This window comes from Erythrolamprus reginae, chromosome 6 (assembly GCF_031021105.1).
Source record: "Erythrolamprus reginae isolate rEryReg1 chromosome 6, rEryReg1.hap1, whole genome shotgun sequence".
NCBI lineage: Eukaryota > Metazoa > Chordata > Lepidosauria > Squamata > Dipsadidae > Erythrolamprus > Erythrolamprus reginae.
Genome location: NC_091955.1, coordinates 95,745,432 through 95,766,978, shown reverse-complemented (window position 1 = coordinate 95,766,978; position 21,547 = coordinate 95,745,432). Strand labels below are relative to the sequence as shown.

The 21,547-nt window shown below is 43.4% G+C and overlaps 2 protein-coding genes across 2 annotated transcripts in view; both read left to right on the top strand.

Annotated features, from left to right (window-relative positions):
* Positions 1 to 16,415, top strand: part of LOC139168849 (F-box DNA helicase 1-like) — a 51,470-nt gene extending 35,055 nt beyond the window's left edge. Inside the window, exons 12-21 of the mRNA XM_070754591.1 lie at positions 1,831 to 1,917; positions 3,676 to 3,812; positions 4,311 to 4,410; positions 4,497 to 4,621; positions 6,833 to 6,893; positions 9,648 to 9,842; positions 10,734 to 10,859; positions 11,507 to 11,622; positions 12,984 to 13,115; positions 13,372 to 16,415. Coding sequence (XP_070610692.1) covers positions 1,831 to 1,917; positions 3,676 to 3,812; positions 4,311 to 4,410; positions 4,497 to 4,621; positions 6,833 to 6,893; positions 9,648 to 9,842; positions 10,734 to 10,859; positions 11,507 to 11,622; positions 12,984 to 13,115; positions 13,372 to 13,542 — 1,250 coding nt within the window. The 3' untranslated portion in view covers positions 13,543 to 16,415. The remainder of the gene's footprint in view (positions 1 to 1,830; positions 1,918 to 3,675; positions 3,813 to 4,310; positions 4,411 to 4,496; positions 4,622 to 6,832; positions 6,894 to 9,647; positions 9,843 to 10,733; positions 10,860 to 11,506; positions 11,623 to 12,983; positions 13,116 to 13,371) is intronic.
* Positions 16,416 to 18,675: 2,260 nt separating this feature from the next.
* LOC139168781 (F-box DNA helicase 1-like) overlaps positions 18,676 to 21,547 on the top strand; it is a 36,953-nt gene continuing 34,081 nt past the window's right edge. The window contains exon 1 of the mRNA XM_070754472.1: positions 18,676 to 18,796. The gene's annotated coding sequence lies outside the window, so the exon portion shown is untranslated. The remainder of the gene's footprint in view (positions 18,797 to 21,547) is intronic.

The following is a 21,547-nucleotide window of genomic DNA, read 5'->3' as shown; positions in this document are numbered from 1 at the left end:
TGGCATCGGACCAGAATATCTCCGAGACCGCCTCCTGCCGCACGAATCCCAGCGACCGATTAGGTCCCACAGAGTGGGCCTTCTCCGGGTCCCGTCAACTAAACAATGTCGGTTGGCGGGCCCCAGGGGAAGAGCCTTCTCTGTGGCGGCCCCAGCCCTCTGGAACCAACTCTCCCCGGAGATTAGAACTGCCCCTACTCTTCCTGCCTTCCGTAAACTCCTTAAAACCCACCTTTGCCGCCAGGCATGGGGGAACTGAAACATCTCCCCCGGGCACGTTTAATTTATGCATGGTATGTCTGTGTGTGTGACTGTTAGCATATGGGGTTTTTTAAATATTTAAATATTTTAAATCTGTCTGATTGCTTATGATTTGTTTTTTACATGTTGTGAGCCGCCCCGAGTCTTCGGAGAGGGGCGGCATACAAATCTAAGTAATAAATAAATAAAATAATAAATGCCTGGGATAAACATATATCCACCCTAAGATAAAATACAGAAAATAGTATAAGGGCAGACTAGATGGACCAGGAGGTCTTTTTCTGCCGTCAGACTTCTATGTTTCTATGTTTCTAATAAGGGGCAATTTTCTTCATGGAGGGAAATCCCAGCCCTGCCTTAGGCATGAAAGACAGCTGACTTTGGACCAATCACTTCTAGTCCTGCTTTAAAGCATCAAGGACAGTTGGTGACTTTGGACCAGTCACCAGGAGACGGTGAGTTCTAATCCTACCTTAGGCATAAAGCCAGCTTGGTGACTGTTGTGGTTAGCTCTGGCCCAGCTCCTGCCCCAAGGACTGTGGATGTGGGGGAGACATCCACATGCTGCAGGCCTGTTTTGCCCCCAGTGGAATCTGATGATGAAGGCTCCTCTGACCAAGAAGACACGAGTGACAGGGAGGAGGAGAGTGTGGCAGACAGCTCAGAAGGAGATCAATTATCTCTCTCCTCCTTGGATTCAGAACAAGAGTTAATGATACAGCCACACATGCGGAGAGCGATGCATAGGCAGCAACAACTGAGAGATTATTATCAAAGAAAATGAGGCCACCTGTGGTTGGGTGGAGCTGTGGTGATTAGTGAGGCTGCTATAAATAGCAGCCTGTCGGTTTGGCCATTGTGGAGGATTATCTGATCGTTGTGTTTCGTTACTGCTTTACTGACTTTGACCTTTGTGTGCTGATTTTTCCCCGGTTTGAAACTAAACCAGAGCAAAGTGTGTGTCACTTTGTGAAAGAAGAAGGACTGTGAATTGCCTCACAGCTGCAAGCTAAGTATCACAGAACTGATAAGGGACTTGTACCAATTACTAGTTTGTTTGGAGACGAGTGCTCTTGGCTATACCAAAAGAGGGCTTAGGTTAAGTGAATTTTCATTATAAAGAACATTGTTTTGAATTTTCAAACGTGTGTGTGTCTGAAATTTGTACCTGTGAATTTTCGGGAGGAGTCTACCAGAGAGCCCGACAGAACAGCGACCGTGGGCCAATCACCAGGAGACAATGAATTCAAGCCCCGCCTTAAAGTATGAAAGCCAACATTTTGACTTTGGGCCAATTAAAAAGAGACAGTGAGTTCTAGTCCCGCCTAGGCTGCTTTAAGACTCATGGACTTCAATTCCCAGAATTCCCCAGTCAGCATATTGGGAATTGGAAGACCATTCATCTTAAAGTGGCCAAGGTTGGGGAACCCTGTATTAAAAGAAAATTATAGTGCTTCTTTTTTTAAAAAATAATCGTGGACTGTGATTCTGCAGGAGCCCAACAACACAAAATCATAAGATGTTATTTTATTATCCGTTGATTTTAAGCATGGGTCTTGTGCCTTTTAGGTTACTTGAAGCTTTGGCAACTCCAGAAGCCCTCTCTTTCCAACTACGACGCCATCTTGGTGGATGAGGCCCAAGACTGCACCCCCGGTGAGTTGGGGTGTAGATTCTGGGCTCAGTTTTTCAAATCCAGGCAGCCTTCGATGTACGTCCACCACCCAGGACACAATATCTATGTTTTGCTAAGTGTGAAATTGGTTGTGAGTTTTGCCTCCTTTTTAGTCTTTACCTTAGACCAGGGGTAGGGAACGTTGGCTCTTCTATGACTTATGGACTTCAACTCCCAGAATTCCTGAGCCAATCATGCTAGCTCAGGACTTCTGGGAGTTGAAGTCCTCATGTCATAGAAGAGCCAACGTTCCCTACCCCTGCCTTAGACAAACAGAAGGCTTTTATTTAGTTTATGTAAACGGTAGCTTAAATGGATAATTATTTCCTTAAGCAAATCTAGGCACGTAAATTTAATCCTATCATATCCACAGAGGGCATTCCATATTCCCACATTTTATTTTCCCCCCTAGATATACAGAAAGTGTAAATTTTAAAATTAAATAAGACAGAATAATGAGATGCTTTATTGACAAGATAGGTTTGCCATATAGTAGCAATAATCGACAATAGCTTACAATCCCATTGTCACGTGATCGAAATTCAGACTTGGGCTACTACTGACCCATGATGATCGCAAATGTCCCAGCGTGGATTGACGTGGATCTCTTTTTGCAGCCTTACAACAAAAAAAGCCAGATTGGCATAACCGGATAATTAACTCAACCAGTGCAGTGATTTACTTAACAAGGTGGCAAGAAAGGTGGGGCAAACAATGTCGTTTGACGGGGCCCAGGGGAAGAGCCTTCTCTGTGGCGGCCCCAGCCCTCTGGAACCAACTCCCCCCGGAGATTTGAATTGCCCCCACCCTCCTTGCGTTTCGTAAGCTGCTTAAAACCCACCTCTGCCGTCAGGCATGGGGGAATTGAGACCCTCTTCCCCCTAGTCCTTTACAATTCTATGCATGGTATGTTTGCTTGTATGTATGATTAGTTTTACAATATGGGTTTTTTAGTTGTTTTAGTATTGGATTTACATGCTGTTTTTTATTGTTGTTGTTAGCCGCCCTGAGTCTACAGAGAGGGGCGGCATACAAATCCAATAAATAAATGGATGAATGAATGAATAAATGAATAAATAAAGCTCACTTAACAACGGTCTTGCTTAGCAGTGGAAATTTTGTGCTTAGTTGCGGTCATAAGATGAGGACTGGACCTGTATTGGTTGGGTTGGTCGTTTGTAAGAGAAATAATTCTTAAGAATTATTCTTAGGGGGACAAGTCTAAAAGAAGGGCTCTGGCCATCTGGGCAATTCTGGGAATTGAAGTCCACAGTGATCTAATATTAGAGACGTCAAACTGGATTTCTTCAGCCTGGGAAGCCTAACGCAACACCCTGCCAACCTCCACTGTGCCCCATTTTGGCTGCCAAAGGCACCGTGGGCTGAACCTTTTTTTACTATTTCCAGGTTGGTCCTGTGGGCCAGATTTAAGGACCCCCCATGGGCCTTGAATTTAACACCCCTGTATTAGGGAAAGCTCTGTAAGAGCCATGAATTGTGAGTTTGGGAGTAGAGGGGTGCAATTTCCTCTAGATCTCTTTCCTGCTTCCGAAATTCCAGTTCCCATCATTTATGGCAAAGATTAAAAGGTTAAAATTCCCGGCTCATTAAAGATTAAAATCCATGGCTCATTAAAGCCACCGTCTCTTTTTCAGGGTCTTGTTCCTGTGAGAACGTTGATCTCCTTTCCACATCGAGCTTCTAACGGTCTCTTTTTTCCACCCTCCCCCTTTCTCTAGCGGTTATGGACATTGTCCTCTCGCAAAAGTGTGGGGTGATCTTGGTAGGGGATCCTCACCAACAGATCTACACATTCCGCGGGGCCGTCAACTCACTTTTCAACGTGCCCCACAGCCGCATCTTCTACCTGACGCAGGTAAGCCCCAGGCAGAAGGACAGGCAAGTTGAGATGTTTGACTGGGAGTTGTGGATTCACTGGATATTGAAGAGCCAAGAGATTCAGTTCTTAATGATTCATGGATCTAAATTGTGGATCTTCTCCGGTTCGAATGAAAAACTCATAATTTCAATTGGAGAAGATCCTCAATTCAATCCAGAAGATTCCTAGAAATTTATGGATGTCATTGTGAGTCCACTCTAGTTTTAGTTCCGCCTTAGGCTGTTGAAAGCCGGCTGGGTGACTTTGGGCAACAACCAGGAGACTGGGAGTTCTAGTCTGAAAGTCAGCTGGGTGACTTTGGGCCAATGACCAGGAGTCAATGAGTTCTAGTCCCGCCTTAAGCATGAAAGCTGGCTGGGTGACTTTGTGCCAATCACTAGGAGACGGTGAGTTCTAGTCCTGCCTTAGCTTATAGGGAGATGAAATAGCAAATTACAGATATGTTACAGGATAAAATTCTCACCTCTTCCGCAGAGTTTTCGCTTTGGCTCCGAAATAGCTTATGTTGGCACAACTCTTCTGGATGTTTGCAAGAAAGTCCGGAACAAAACCCTGGTGGGAAATAACAAAGAAAGTGAGTATTTTAAGCCAGTTGTCCTTTTATCGCTCCAGGTAAGTCTCCAGGAAAGAGGGGCTGACATGGCGCTCCGTTTTCAACAGGTGATGTCAGCGGAGTCGGCGTGGAGGGGAAGGTGACTTGCTTATCGCGGAGCAACCAAACCATCTTTGAAGATGCTGTGAACGTTACGGATGGAGACTCACCTGCTAAGATACACTTGCTGGGGGTGAGTGTGAGAAGGCACAGGAAAAGTAGAGTAGGGATTCCTGCCTTCCTCCCTCTTTTTCTCCCTTCTATTCTTCTTTCTTTCCTTCCTCCCTTTCATCTCTCTCCTTCCTTCCTTCCATTTCACCTTTTTTCCTTTCTCCTTTTCCTCCTTAACCTCCCCTTCCTTCCTTCCTTCCTTCCTATCTTCATTCCTTCCTATCTTCCTTTCCTTCCTTCCTTCCTTCCTTCCTTCCTTCCTTCCTATCTTCGTTCCTTCCTATCTTCCTTCCTTTCCTTCCTTCCTTCCTATCTTCGTTCCTTCCTATCTTCCTTCTTTCTTTCTTTCTTTTTTCTTCCTTCCTTCCTTCCTCCCTCCCTTTCTTTCTCTTTCTTTCTCTTTCCTTTTTTCTTTCATTCATTCATTCCTCCCTCCCTCCCTCCTTCCTTCCATTTCACCTTTTTCCTTCCTTCCTCCTTCATTTTTCCTTTTTCCCCTTCCTCCCTTCTTCCTTCTCTCCCTCTCCATCGCCTGACAACCTCTTCTCTGTGGCAGCCTTTTAAATGCTATAAGACTGCTATGTTGTGCAGCCTGTTGCAAAAAGAGTGAATTCTACAGTTTCATCTTACTATTTGAAGCATATTCTACAGAGGAATCGTTGAGTCTGTCATCTGCACCTCTATGACGGTCTGGTTCGGTTCTGCAACCCAACAAGACCGACACAGACTTCAGAGGAGAATCAGAACTGCAGAAAGAAACAATTTCTGCCAACCTGGCTTCCAATGAGGACCCCACGCATCCTGGACATAAACTGTTTCAACTCCCACCCTCAAAACGTCGCTACAGAGCCCTGCACTCCAAGACAACTAGACACAGGAACAGTTTTTTCTCGAACACCATCACTCTGCTAAACAAATAATTCCTTCAACACTGTCAAACTATTCACTAAGGCTGCATTACTATTACTGTTAGTTTTTCTCATCATTCCCATCACCCATCCCCTCCCATGTGTGACTTTATGACTGTAACTTTGTTGCTTGCATCCTTACGATTTTTATTAATATTATTTCCTCATTGCTTATTTGACTCCTATGAAAATCATTGTTATACCTTATGATTCTTTTTTTTTATTTATTAAGAAAAAACAAGACATCAACATACCGTACCTATTGGAAAACAACAAACATACAACAAAATGTAGGAACTATTACCGCTCCGCTCTTATCAGACGTTTCTGGAGAAAAACCTTTGCAAATCATATCATACAAAAAAAAAACCCATATATTTCCTAATATTTACAAATGTTTAGCTACTTACATCTATGGAATATATTTAATGATTTAGTTATTCCTTAATCTTCTGTTATACCTCATGATTCTTGACGAACGTATCTTTTATTTACACTGAAAGCATATTATTATTATTATTATTATTATTATTATTATTATTATTATTATTATTATTGTTATTATTATTATTATTAATTAGATTTGTATGCCGCCCCTCTCCGTAGACTCGGGGCGGCATACAAATCTAATAAATAATTAGATTTATTTAGATATAGATTTAGATGCACAAAAGACAAATTCCTTGTGTGACCAATCACACTTGGCCAATAAAAAAATTCTATTCTATTTTATTTTATTCTATACTATTCTATTCTATATTCTGTTCTGTTTTGTTCTGTTCTATTCTTCCACGGTCAAACTATTCACTAAGGCTACATTACTATTACTATTAGTCTTCTCATCGTTCCTATCACCCATCTCCTCTCACTTATCCTTACAATTTATATTAATATTGTTTCCTGATTGCTTATTTGTAGCCTATGACAATCATTAAGTGTTTTTACCTCTTGATTCTTGACAAATGTCTCTTTTCTTTTATGTACACTGAGAGCATCTGCACCAAAGACAAATTACTTGTGTGTCCAATCACACTTGGCCAAGAAAGGATTCTATTCTATTCTATTCTATACTATTCTATTCTATTCTATTCTATTCTATTCTATTCTAGACAAATGCGTCTTTTTCTTTTATGGACACTGAAAGCAACTGCACCAAAGACAAATTACTTGTGTGTCCAATCACATTTGGCCAATAAAGAATTCTGTTCTATTCTATATTAAAGAGCCCCCAAATATAGACAGATAATTACAACTGTGCATTGGACTACAACTCCCATCTCACAGGGCTCTACTTGATATTGTTCTTGTTGTCTTTTTTTAATTAGGGTCTTAAAGCCTTTGGCCTTGATAAGATTCATGACCTCTGGAAGCTGCTTCATCCTGAACGTGAGTTCTCGCAACCGGCCTTTTTGTAGTTGTGCAAGTTGTGTACAGGCAGTCCTTGAAATATGACCATAATAGAGTCTGTCCTCTATGGTCATCTGCAGTAAGAGTCTCAAATGGCTCAGTCATTTACAGGCCCTGCAGTGATTCACTTAACAATGGTGGCAAGAAGGGTTGTAAAATGGGGCAAAACTCACTTAACAAATGTCTCAATTGCAACAGCAACTTTGGGTTCAATTGTGGTCGTAGGTCGAGGACTACCTGTGTAGAAAGTCAAGAAATGTCACAAATGAATGGATGAAACTAAAACAGTTTGAAATATTTTGATTTATATCTAATAATAATAATAACAACAACAACAACAATAACAATAATAATAATTTATTAGATTTGTATGCCGCCCCTCTCCAAAGACTCGGGGCGGCTCACAACACAATACACAATGTGCAAATCCAATATTAAAAAACAGATTAAAACCCTTATCATACAAATTAATCACACAACTCAAGCAAACCATACATAAATCATAGTAGCTAAGGGGAATATCAACTACCCCAAGTCGCAAATTAGCGGTCACACCATGGTTGACAAACTAGTTGTATATGCGGAAGGATTGGGTCGTAACATCATAAATCTATGGAGATTAAAATTGGTTGTATATGACTTATACACAAAAATATGAGTAAAAATGCAATTATACAATTGTATACAGTACTTATATATTTATACGTATACTAACTACACCGCGATAAGTCACTACAAACAAACTCGAAGTATTGTAAAAACAATCTCATATAGTCGCGCTACTATTTCTGTATTTTATGTGGTGTACCACATACAATTAAATTATGGAAATTTTTTATTACTTTTTTTCCCTTTTCTGTTCCTTTTTCCTTGTTATATATGGTTTTTTTGGTCTTTTTAAATGTATATAACCAATAAAGATTATTTTAAAAAAAGAAAGAAAGTTGAAAGGGCATTATGGAAGAATTCCTACATCTACTGGGTGTGAAATACGAGCTCTCTCAAGGTGGCACTTCCTCTTTTCCATTCTCTGAGCCTTGGAGAATTGCAGGCTATGAAATTTTATTTTAATGTATGATGAACTCAGGAAGAGGGAGATTGTGATCCCGCTGTATAGATTGCTGGTGAGACCACATTTGGAATACTGTGTTCAGTTCTGGAGACCTCACCTACAAAAAGATACGGATCAAATTGAACGGGTCCAAAGACGGGCTACAAGAATGGTGGAAGGTCTTAAGCATCAAACGTATCAGGAAAGACTTCATGAACTCAATCTGTCTAGTCTGGAGGACAGAAGGGAAAGGGGGGACATGATCGAAACATTTAAATATGTTAAAGGGTTAAATAAGGTCCAGGAGGGAAGTGTTTTTAATAGGAAAGTGAACACAAGAACAAGGGGACACAATCTGAAGTTAGTTGGGGGGCAAGATCAGAAGTAACGTTAGAAAATCTTATTTGACTGAAAGAGTAGTAGATGCTTGGAACAAACTTCCAGCAGATGTGGCTGGTAAATCCACAGCCACTGAATTTAAATATGCCTGGGATAAACATAGATCCATCCTAAGATAAAATACAGGAAATAGTATAAGGGCAGACTAGATGGACCACGAGGTCTTTTTCTGCCGTCAATCTTCTAGGTTTCTATGATTAGGGGTGCATTGAAGGTGACAATAAAGTTATTCTGTTCCGTTCCGTTCCGTAGTTTATCATTCTGTTTTGTTCTACTCTATTCCAACTCCTCTATTCTATTCTGTTCTATATTCTATTCCTATTGTATTATGAAGCACAAGGAGGTTGTTTATAATTTATAAACAACTTTATAATTTCAAAGGAGGTCAAACATGAACATCCAAGTGGCCTACAAAACCCTCAAAAACAGTGGTTCTCAACCTGGGGGTCGGGTCCCCTTTGGGGGTCAAATGACCATTTCACGGGGGTCGCCTGAGACCCTGGGAAAAGACAAATTTCTCCTGGTATTAGGAACTAAAGCTTCTATTCTGGCATCCTGGAACATATTTTTACAATCCAACCAATTAGGTGTTTACAGTGGGGGCGTCTCTCTGACCTTCCTGCCAATCAGTTCAAAGCTCTGTTGGGAGAATTGGTGCTAGACTTATGGCTGGGGGTCACCACAACACGAGGAACTGTATTAAGGGGTCGCGACCTTAGAAAGGTTGAGAACCACTGCTCTAAAAGGATGCAAATGACCAGCTGTCTGCAAGGAATAGAAATCCTTCCATTCCCCACCACCCAGTTAGAGTTGAAGAAGCTAATTCATTCATTCATTCATTCATTCATTCATTCATTCATTCATTCATTCATTCATTCATTCATTTATTGGATTTGTATGCTGCCCCTCTCCGTAGATTCGGGGTGGCTAACAACAGTAATAAAAAACAGCATGTAAATCCAATACTAAAACAACTAAAAAAAACCTTATTTGTAAAACCAAACATACATACAAACATACCATGCATAGAATTGTAAAGACCTAGGGGGAAAGAGTATCTCAGTTCCCCCATGCCTGACGGCAGAGGTGGGTTTTAAGGAGCTTACAAAAGGTGAGGAGGATGGGGGCAATTCTAATCTCCAGGGGGAGTTGATTCCAGAGGGCCGGGGCCGCCACAGAGAAGGCTCTTCCCCTGGCACCGCCAGACGACATTGTTTTGTTGACGGGACCCGGAAAGTCCAGTTGCCTCTTGAAAAACAAACTCTCTCGTTTGATCTCCCTAGTGAAACTTGAGGTTCAGGATTCTTTCATCAAGAGGTGGGTTGACAAGGGCTTGGCCAGCATCAAGGACTATGCTGGAAAAGCAGAAGACAAACAGCTGGAAATAAAAATTGGAATTGTGGAGAAATACCGGGAACGTATTCCGGAGCTGGTGAACAGGATACGCCAGTGCCATGTCTTGGATTTAGAAGATGCAGGTAAAGTATCATGTGCGAACCACCAGATCCACACGAATAGAATTCAAACTAGCTACTTTATTAATGTCTGCCTATAATTGTGATGGTGAACGCTGATATAGAGCGCGGGTGAGAACCCATTTGGAATAATACTGTGTTCAATTCTGGAGACCTCACCTACTACAAAAGATATGGATCAAATTGAACGGGTCCAAAGACGGGCTACAAGAATGGTGGAAGGTCTTAAGCATAAAATGTATCAGGAAAGACTTCATGAACTCCATCTTTTCCTATAGTCTTAGAGTCTGGAGGACAGAAGGGAAAGGGGGGACACGATCAAAACATTTAAATATGTTAAAGGGTTAAATAAGGTTCAGGAGGGAAGTGTTTTTAATAGGGAAGTGAACACAAGAACAAGGGGGCACAATCTGAAGTTAGTTGGGGGGGGAAAGATCAAAAGCAACGTGAGAAAATCTTATTTGACTGAAAGAGTAGTAGATGCTTGGAGCAAACTACCAGCAGACGTGGTTGGTAAATCCACAGTAACTGAATTGAAACGTGCCTGGGATAAACATAGATCCATTGTAAGATAAAATGCAGGAAATAGTATAGACTAGATGGACCATGAGGTCTTTTTCTGCCCTCAATCTTCTATGTTTCTAAGTTGGGTTATGAAACGTCTGTAAGAAAACCACCAGGCTTGGAGAGCAGAAGGGCCACTGGACCTCCGTCCTGTCCCTGGCTTCAGGTCCCGGTGCGGTTAATGGAAGTCGGCTTTGGAGCAGGGAATGGAATGGGCCCATTGTTACTCTCAGTCTCTGTGGAGCTTCGGGCTGAGATCTCAGCTGCTGGGGAAAAGCTTGGAAATGAGCTGTTAATGCCTCTCACCTGCTTCTCCTCTGTGTGTTTCAGATTACATCCTAGGGACGGTGCACAAGGCCAAAGGGCTGGAATTTGACACTGTCAAAGTGGCTGGTGACTTTGTCAACTTCTCATTTACACGGTCCAATCTTGGAAGGTTTCCTCAGAACCAACCTCGTGAGTGTAATTAATTTCTTTCTTTCCTTCCTTCCTTCCTTCCCTCCCTTCATTTTCTTTTACCCTCCCTCCCTCCCTTCCTTCCTTACATACATTCATGCATCTATTCTTTTTCCCTTCCTTCCTTCCCTCCCTGCCTTTTATTTTCGCCTTCCTTCCTTCCCTCCCTCCCTCCTTCCTTCCTTCCCTGCCTTTTATTTTCTCCTTCCTTCCTTCCCTGCCTTTTATTTTCTCCTTCCTTCCTTCCTTCCCTCCTTCCTTCCTTCCTTCCCGTCCCTCCCTCCCTGTATTTTACTTTCCCCTTCCTTCCTTCCTTCCTTCCTTTCCTACCTTTTATTTTCTCCTTCCTTCCTTCCTCCCTCCCTCCCTCCCACCCTCCCTTCCTTCCTTCCTTCCTTCTTACCTACCCACCTACCTACCTACCTACCTATCATCCATACATTCATGCATCTATTTTCCTTCCATCCTTCCCCCCCCCCCCCCTCTCCCTTTTAGCCCTGATAGCAATGTCTAATCAACAATGGAACATTTCCCTTTCTTGGTGGCTGGGATAGAACACCACTCGGAACACCACCAGATGTATCCTTGGAGCAGATTTGTTCAAAGCATTCCAATTAAACTCCCATTTCCTTCTCTCTTGTCTTAAGCTTTCCCCAAAGACATTCCGGAAGATGAGTGGAATTTGCTGTATGTCGCTGTCACTCGAGCCAAGAAGCGTCTTGTCATGTCCAGATTTCTTGCTCACATCCTACAAGTCACCAAGGTGAGTTAAAGCCATTCACAATGCAGGCAGCCCTTGACTTACGTCCTACTACCATTTATTTAGCGACCGTTCAAAATTACAACGGCACTAAATAACATGATTGATAACCTGTTTTCACACTCACAACAATGCTGGCACTAGAATACTATGAGGAACATCCTGAGAAAAAGTTGCTGCTGTTGTTGTTGTTGTTGTTGTTGTTGTTATTATTATTATTATTATTATTATTATTATTTCAATACAACACTGCAAACGAGATCACTATGCTGGATTTCGTATTTCATCACCAGTCGGGCACTTCCCAAGCACCTAGGACTGCATGATGTAGCTGCGAATTATGTTTGCCGATCCCAGTAAAGCGGCCTTTTGCAATTGACAGGTGGAGATTTTGTCAATTCCGATGGTTTTCAAATGTCCGCTGAGATCCTTTGGCACTGCGCCCAGCGTGCCACGTACCACTGGGACCACTTTCACGGGCTTATGCCAGAGTCGTTGCAGCTCGATATTTAGATCTTCATATTTCAATAATTTCTCTAGCTGCTTCTCCTCAATTCTGCTGTCTCCTGGGATTGCGATGTCGATGATCCATACTTTCTTTTTCTCCACGATCACAATGTCTGGTGTGTTATGCTTCAGAATTCGGTCTGTCTGAAGTCGGAAGTCCCACAGTAGTTTTGCTTGCTCGTTTTCGACCACTTTTTCGGGCTTATGATCCCACCAGTTCTTTGCCACTGGTAAATGGTAGTTCCGGCACAAGTTCCAGTGGATCATCTGTGCCACAGCATCGTGTCTATGCTTGTAGTCAGTCTGTGCGATCTTTTTGCAGCAGCTGAGTATGTGATCGATTGTTTCATCTGTTTCTTTACAGAGTCTGCACTTTGGATCGTCTGTTGATTTTTCAATTCTGGCTTTGACAGCATTTGTTCTAATGGCCTGTTCTTGTGCCGCCAGTATTAGTCCTTCTGTCTCCTTTTTGAGTGTTCCACTTGCAAGCCATGACCAGGTCTTTTCTTTATCCACTTTGCCTTCAATCTTCTCCAAGAACTGACCATGCAATGCTTTGTTCCGCCAACTGTCCATACGACATTGAGTTACATTTTTTCTGTACTGGTCCTTAGTTTGCTTCACCTTGAGAAGCTTCCTATTGTTGATCTCCATCAACGCTGACTCTTTGCTCTCCTTCACATCATCATTATTATTATTATTGTTGTTGTTGTTGTTGTTGTTGTTGTTGTATGGAAGAGAGCATACTGCTTCCTTTTTGCTCTCTCGGCCCCTTTCAGAGCCATGTCTAAGGCAGTTAAATTTTTATAGCCAACGAACTATATTCTATATGTGTTTCTATTTTGTTTCCCCCCAAGGAATACTATGTCCGCTTTGAATTAACGGAGGAAGTTTGCAGGAAGACGTCACTTTGGTGTTCGGAGCACGGCTGCTGCCAATCCATCCCGGTGGATTCTCTGCTAATCCCCAAAAGGATCGGTTTTGTTTACGTACGTATCTTGGCTTAGTAAGCAACTGGCTCAGGAATATTATACATATTATACTGCATTTTAACGTATTATTTATTCAAATTCCTTCTATTTTAGCCAATTTTATTGTATCTTAACCAGTCACAGTTTTATGACGACCGATGTGGTCCTTTTCCTCACTTTGATATGGCCGATTGACTAATCAAATAAAGTTGATATTGATTGGTGGTCTTGCTAACCTCACTGTTTTCTCTCTCTCTCAACTTCTTTCTGGCAGACGGACGGCACCAAAACCCCCGAGGGGTTACTTTGTCCTTCTTGCGCAGTGCAGAAAGTTGGACCCATTGCACGGTTCACAGGATCACCCACGACGGTGCAAGACGCAGCCATTCCCCTAGAAAACATTGAAGTTCCCTCCATGGTTCAAATCCTCCTCGAACCCTTTTGAATTCTTCAAAGAAAAGAAATTGCACTGGGTGTTTTTCAAGATAAAAAAGAAGCAAGGAAAAAATTGTAAAAAAAGGCCTCGATAAGAGCCCACAACCGCGAAAGAATGCCAACGAGGCAGATGTTAAGTAATTTCAACCCCTTTTTACAACTTTTCTTACGCCCGAGTTGTAAAGTGAATCAATGCCGCTGTTCAGTAAAATGAAACCTGGCTTCCCCGTGGGCTTTGCTTATCTGAAGGTCGCCAAAGAGGGTCATGTGACCATGGGGTGTCAGTTGCCAAGCGCCTGAATTCTGATCCCATGATCAGAGATGCTGCAACTGTGCGACGTGAAAAAACAATCATTGTCACTTTTGGTCAGTGCTGTTGTAACTTTGAACGGTCATTAAATCATCCTCTCTTAATGACCCCATAATCCAGTGATGGCGAACCTTTTTTTCCTCGGGGGCCGAAAGAGCGTGGGCACAGGCTATTGTGCATGCACAAGTGTCCACACCCATAATTCAATGCCTGGGTAGGGCAAAAACAGCTTCCCCCGTCCCCTGGAGGCTGGAAATGGCCTGTTTCCCAATTTCTGGTGGGCCTACTAGACTTGTGTTTTGCCCTCCCAAGGCTCCAAAGCCCTCCCTGGAGCCAGGGTAGGGTAAAACCGGTCCCCATCTACCCTGGAGGCTCTCTGGAAGCCAAAATCACCCCCCCCCCCCCAGAGCTTCTGTGCAAGCCAGAAAATCAGCTGGCTGGCACACACAAAATTGCCCACAAGATCATACGCTGCAACGTCCTTCCGGTCAACGACTACTTCAGCTTCAACTGCAACAACACAAGAGCACGCAACAGATTCAAACTTAATATTAACCGCTCCAAACTTGACTGTAAAAAATATGACTTTAACAATCGAGTTGTCGAAGCGTGGAACTCATTACCGGACTCAATAGTGTCAACCCCCAACATTTCTCCCTTAGACTCTCCACGATTGACCTCTCCAGGTTCCTAAGAGGCCAGTAAGGGGCGTACATAAGTGCACTGGTGTGCCTATCATCCCCTGTCCAATTGTCTTTCCTTATCTCGTATATCATATATATTCTCTCCTTCCCATCTACTTCTCTTCTTTTTTACTTTCTACCTTTATATATATTACTTAATGTCTATTCTCTTTCATATGTATTGTATATTGGACAAAGAATAAATAAATAAAAAATAAATAAAGTTGGAGCGGAGCTAGGGCTATGGCTCATGTGCCAGCAAATACGGCTCCGTGTGCCACCTGTGGCACCCGTGCCATAGGTTCGCCATCGCTATCATAATAGAATAGAATTTTATTGGCCAAGTGTGATTGGACACACAAGGAATTTGTCTTGGTGCATACGCTCTCAGCGTACATAAGAGAAAAAGATACATTTGTCAAGAATCATGTGGTACAACACTTAATGATAGGGGTCAAATAAGCAATGAAGAAACAATCAATATTAATAAAAATCTTAGGATATGAGCAACAAGTTACAGCGGGAGGAAATGGGTGATAGGAAGAATGAGAAAAAAAACTAGTAGAAATAGAAGTGCAGATTTAATCCCTTGCGGAGTGGAGTCTGATCAACTGAATGGAGCCAACAGAGTAGACTTGGCCGGATGCCTCTGCCTATCACCAATGTGGAGTTCTGTTCAGCAGATATACAGTGTTCCCTCGCTTTTCACTGGTGATACGTTCCGAGACCGCCTGCGAAAGTCGAATTTCCATGAAGTAGAGATGCGGAAGTAAGTACACTATTTTTGGCTATGAACAGTATCCCAAGCCTTCCCTTAACACTTTAAACCCCTAAATTGCAATTTCCCATTCCCTTAGCAACCATTCAGATCATTACTCACCATGTTTATTTATTAAAGTTTATTTAAAAAAAATAATTATTAAAGGCAGACGAAAGTTTGGCGATGACATATGATGTCATCGGGTGGGAAAAACCGTGGTATAGGGAAAAAACCCGTGAAGTATTTTTTAATTAATATTTTTGAAAAATCGTGGTATACACTTTTTGCGAAGTTCGAACCCGTGAAAATTGAGGGAACACTGTATTCTCATCCTGACAAGAAAGAGCAAGAAAAAATGTTTCTGGTTCTCTTCATGGTCCTCTATTGTGAGAGAGGCTGCTGGTGCTCCTAAAAGTCCAAAAAAAACCCCCACCCCTGTTCTTTTATATCTTATTTATATCTTGCAAAGTTTCTAGATTTAAGTCATTCCAGCAGCCTTGCACTAAGGGCAGGGCCCCGGGGCTGCAAAGGAGAGGCTAACGTCTTCCAAATTCTTGTGCCTAGAAAGGGAAGGAAACGCTCTTATCTCTTTCGCCCTTTCTCTCTCGTTCTTCAGGAAGAAAGTGACATTTGCAGACATTTTGTCTTCAATGTTGTATGTAATCAAAATTGTTTTTGTAATAAGGGAGAAAAGATTTATAGAGAAATTAATAACTTTTTATTATGATTTTTTTTCCTGGGATTATACAAGAGTTACTAACAAAATACTGCATTTTATTGTATTGGAAATAGAAGATATTTGACACTGTATTAAAGTGTACGAAGGAAAAAAATAAAATATATATATACTGTGAAAATTGTTCTGGTGGACATGTACTGCTTTATAATGTGACTAGGTGAATATCTGCTCCACTAAAAAATTATGTGATTGGGCATGGTAAATTGACACGTAACAATTTGAAAATTAGTGTTATGTTTCAACAGTTAAATCGATGTTTCGCTCAGGTCCAGCATTGAGGCAGGAAAGTGCTGATCTGCCATTGGCTGTGACATTTGACAGCCCCTATAAAAAGACAAGCTGTCAGGTGGGGGTGTGCTGGTTGTTCAGGAAATAAAGAGCTGTTATGAAAGTCGGTCTCCTGTGTTGAATTCATAATCTAACAAGTACTTACAATCAGTCTCTACTCTCCCCTTCTCTCCCTCAGCCTTGGCCCAGAAACCGCAACTGTCCTATCTCTTTCTCTCCCTCAGGCTTGTCCCACAGAAGCCCCCTTTATCCTATCCCCTTCTTTCCCACAGGATTGCCCCACAGAAGCCTCTAGTCTCCCCTTCTCTCCCTCAGCCTTGCCCCAGAAGCCTCCTCTAGCCTATCTCCTCTCCCCCAGGATCGCCCCACAGAAGCTCTCCTATCCTCTTTTTCCCCTCAGGATTGCCCCACAGAAGCCCCCTTTATCCTATTCCCTTCCCTCCCTCAGGATTGTTCCACAAAAGCCTCCCCTATTCTCTTTTTTCCCTCAGGATTGCCCCACAGAAGCCCCCTTTATCCTATTCCCTTCTCTCCCTAAGGATTGCCCCACAGAAGCCTCTAGTCTCCCCTCCCTCAGCCTTGCCCCAGAAGCCTCCTCTAGCCTATCCCCTTCTCTCCCTCAGGATCACCCCACAGAAGCTCTGCTATCCTCTTTTCCCCCTCAGGATTGCCCCACAGAAGCCCCCTTTATCCTATTCCCTTCTCTCCCTCAGGATTGTTCCACAAAAGCCTCCCCTATTCTCTTTTTTCCCTCAGGATTGCCCCACAGAAGCCCCCTTTATCCTATTCCCTTCTCTCCCTAAGGATTGCCCCACAGAAGCCTCTCCTATCCTCTTTTTCCCCTCAGGATTGCCCCATAGAAGCCCCCTTTATCCTACCCCCTTCTCTCCCTAAGGATTGCCCCACAAAAGCCTCCCCTATTTTCCCCCCTCAGGATTGCCCCACAGAAGCCCCCTTTATCCTATTCCCTTCTCTCCCTCAGGATTGTTCCACAAAAGCCTCCCCTATTCTCTTTTTTCCCTCAGGATTGCCCCACAGAAGCCCCCTTTATCCTATTCCCTTCTCTCCCTAAGGATTGCCCCACAGAAGCCTCTCCTATCCTCTTTTTCCCCTCAGGATTGCCCCATAGAAGCCCCCTTTATCCTACCCCCTTCTCTCCCTAAGGATTGCCCCACAAAAGCCTCCCCTATTTTTCCCCCTCAGGATTGCCCCACAGAAGCCCCCTTTATCCTATTCCCTTCTCTCCCTAAGGATTGCCCCACAGAAGCCTCTCCTATCCTCTTTCCCCCCCTCAGGATTGCCCCACAGGTCGCCCCTATCCTTCCCCTCCTCAGAATTGCCCCACAGAAGCCTCCTCTATCCTCTCCCCCCCCCGGTTGCCCCACTGAAACCCCCTTTATCCTATCCCCTTCACTCCCTCAGGCTTGTCAACAGAAGCCTCCCCTCCTCTATCCTTTTCCCCTCGGGATTGCCCCACAGAAGCCTCTTCTATCCTCTTTGGATTGCCCCACAGAAGCCTCTAGTCTCCCCTTCTCTCCCTCAGCCTTGCCCCAGAAGCCTCCTCTAGCCTATCCCCTTCTCTCCCTCAGGATCGCCCCACAGAAGCCTCTCCCATCCTCTTTTTTCCCCTCAGGATTGCCCCACAGAAGTTGCCTCTATCCTTTCCCCCCCTCAGAATTGCCCCACAGAAGCCTCATCTATCCTCTCGCCCCTCTCAGAGTTGCCCCACTGAAGCCCCCTTTATCCTATCCCCTTCACTCCCTCAGGCTTGTCCCACAGACGCCTCCCCTCCTTTTTCCCTCGGGATTGACCCACAGAAGCCTCTAATCTCCCATTCTCTCCCTCAGACTGCTTGCTTCACAGAATCCTCTCCCCTTGTCTCCCTCAGGGCCTCCCTAAGTCATAGAAATGAAGCAAAACTCATTTAAGAAAGGCTTCAGCAACAGAAGTGTTGGCTCAATTTTGGTCGTAAGTCGAGGACTGCTTAGAAGGGATCCATATTTAGACTCAAACCAGGGACAAAGTCATATCCGAGGATTTTATCCACCCAGAATGCTCTGGGGCAGACTTTTTTAAAAAAAGATTTTAACAAAGCCATTCAGCGAGAAAGGGCTGAATTCCGCCTCCCCCCGCCCCAAGCGCGCGGGAGAACCGGAAGCGAATGCTGTGTAGAACTCTATGCTTGTAGTTTTTTCTGGATCTCTTTGGGGGGGGGGAGGAGGAGGAGGGCCCGTCCAATTAAGCGCGGCTTTTCATTGGCCCGCACGGAGCAACTCTTTCCGCTTCAAGAAGGAGGAGCAAATCCGGAGCGAGCCCTGCGATAGAGCGGCGGGGACCCCGTCAGTCGCGTGGTTCAAAGAGGCGGGGTTTCGTTTGTCTGGAAAAGCGTCAGCGGGTTAGATTGCGCTGGCAGGGGAGCAAGTTGCGCTGCGCTCGCAAAAACAGGGAGCGGTGGCTGTTTTGCGAATTAGGCTGCGGATCAAAGTGAGTCCGAGTCGCCCAATTTAATTGAAATGATGATTAATTTCTAATGACATTCTTGGTACTAGAGCTGGGGAAAGCGTTGCCATCCGGGCAGGATTATTTCCCATCCGGGTTTTGGGGGAAAAAGTCATGATTGGGGGGGAAGGGGAGGAAGGGGCGGGTGGGATCCAGTTCGTCAACCTGGCGCCCTCCAGATGTATTGGGGTGGGTGGGGTACTACACGTCCCATCATCCCCTGCATGCGGGCTGGAGGATTCTGGGAATGGGAGTCCCCAGGTCTGAAGGTTGCCATGGTGGAGAAAGGCCGGCTCTGGTCATCTTCTGCCTCTTCCAAGGAAGGAAGGGAGGAGGGGGCTTCTGGGTGGGAGGCCTTCGGGGAAAGCAGAGAGGGGATGGAAAACCCTTCGGAGCCAGCCAGCAGGCCCATTCTCATGACTGCTGATCCACCCAGCGTCGCTTCCGATACAGCGGTGGAAGGCAGAGAAATTAAACAGGCAAACAACGGTCCCTTCGCAGGAAAGGTCGACCTGGGCAGAGAGAGGGGGCGGGGGTCTATATACTGTGTATATATATATATATGTATATGTATGTATAAATAAATATATATCTTTAATAGATATATTTTACTATGAGTATCTCCTCTATAACCTTCATCATGTATTTTACTATGTGTGTGTGTGTATATATACCCACACTAACTAACTAACTAACTATCTATCTATCTATCTATCTATCTATCTATCTATCTATCTATCTATCTATACACACACACACACACACTGCACATACAGTGTGTGTGTCTATGTATGTATGGTTTTTTTGCTGAATTTGCTGAAACATGATACATACAGAATATAATTTGTCGGCTATGAATAAATTATGTATGTATGTATTGTTTTGTTGTTGTAAGCCGCTCCGAGTCTCCGGAGAGGGGCGGCATACAAATCTAATATTATAATAATAATAATAATAATAATAATAATAATAATAATAATAAATTAACTGCCTTGAAATGGCCCTGGGTTGGGCCTAGAGGCAAAAAGGAACTGTGACGCTCCTTCAATATACCAAAATCTCTGTGTACAGTTTTTGGACTGTGTATTTTGCACATATATATGTTACACACATTCACACGTATATTTCAGAAATAGAAATATAGTATAGTATACTTGTTTTTCTCCTCTCTCTGTAGAGTGGGTGGCAGGATGGGTTTATATGGGTGTATATGGAGTGTGTGTATCACAAATAGAAATATAGAATATATACTTGTCTTTCTCCCTCTCTTTCTCCTCTCTCTCTGTTTCTGTGTAATGTGTGTGTGTATATATGTACACTCACACACATCCATAGAGCTAGCCAGTTTGCACCTTAGTCATAGACCAAATCCCCCCCCCCCTCTTTGTCTGTGCAGATAGATTTGCATGGCGTTGCAAGAATAAAGAAAGGGCTTTTCTGAAAAGCTCAGTGAATGGTTTCCGGAGCACTTGCCCTGTCTGAGGTTTTGGTTAGAAACCACAAAAGAATAGAATAGACCAGAATAGAATTCTTTATTGGCCAGTTGTGATTGGACACAGAAAGAATTTTGTCATTGGTGCATTTGCTCTCAGTGTACATAAAAGAAAAGATACGTTTGTCAGGAATCAAAGCGATGTTGTGTCATTGCACTGCAAAATATGGAGGCTATATTGCAGCAGTTGTGTGCTGCGTTTGGGAATTGTCTCCTGTTGTTAGAGGTTGGCTCCCTCTTTATATAGCCTGGTGTATACAAAGAGCAAATCCCCGCCTCCTTCTAGCACTGATGATGTTACCTAGTTTGATAATAAAAGGTCTTGTGCAAGGAGATGATTAAGGACCCCACAGCTCTTTCTCCTCTCTACAAACCCCATTCCATTGCAGCACTGATAATATGCCCTAATTGGATCATGTAAGAAAACTACCAAGCTCAGAGAGCACCAACTATTCATATGTCCCTTTGCTGCTTCTTTCTTTCTTTCTTTCTTTCTTTCTTCCTTCCTTCCTTCCTTCCTTCCTTCCTTCCTTCCTCCTTCCCTCTCTCTCTTTCTTTCTGTCTCTCTTTCTTTTTCCTTCCTTTCTTTCCCTTTCCTTCCTTCCTCTTTCTTTCTGCCTTCCTTCCTTCTTCTTTCTTTCTTTTTCCTTCCTTCCTTTCTTTCTTTCTCTTTCCTTCCTTCTTTCTTTCTTCTTCCTCTCTCTCTCTTTCTTTTTCCTTCCTTTCTTTCCCTTTCCTTCCTTCCTCTTCCTTCCTTCCTTCCTTCCTTCTTCTTTCTTTCTTTTTCCTTCCTTTCTTTCTTTCTCTTTCCTTCCTTTCTTCTTTCTTTCTTTCTTTCTTCTTCCTTCCTCTTCCTCTTTCTCTCTCTCTCTTTCTTTTTCCTTCCTTTCTTTCCCTTTCCTTCCTTCATTCCTTCCTCTTCCTTCCTTCCTTCTTCTTCCTTCCTTTCTTTTTCCTTCCTTCCTTCCTTCCTTTCTTTCCCTTTCCTTCCTTCCTTCTTTCTTTCTTTCTTTCTTTTTTCTCCCCTCCCTCCCTAACAGAACATTCTTCCTCTGGCACGGCAGAAATACCTCTCCATAAACCTCTTCCTTTCAGTATTGATGATGTTACCTTGTTGGGTCATGAAATGTCTGCAAGAAAACCACCAAGTCCAGAGAGCACCAAGGACCCCACAGTCCCTCCCTCCCTCCCCTCCTCCCCACAACACCCCACTCATATAGCACTGAAGATGTACCATAGTCACG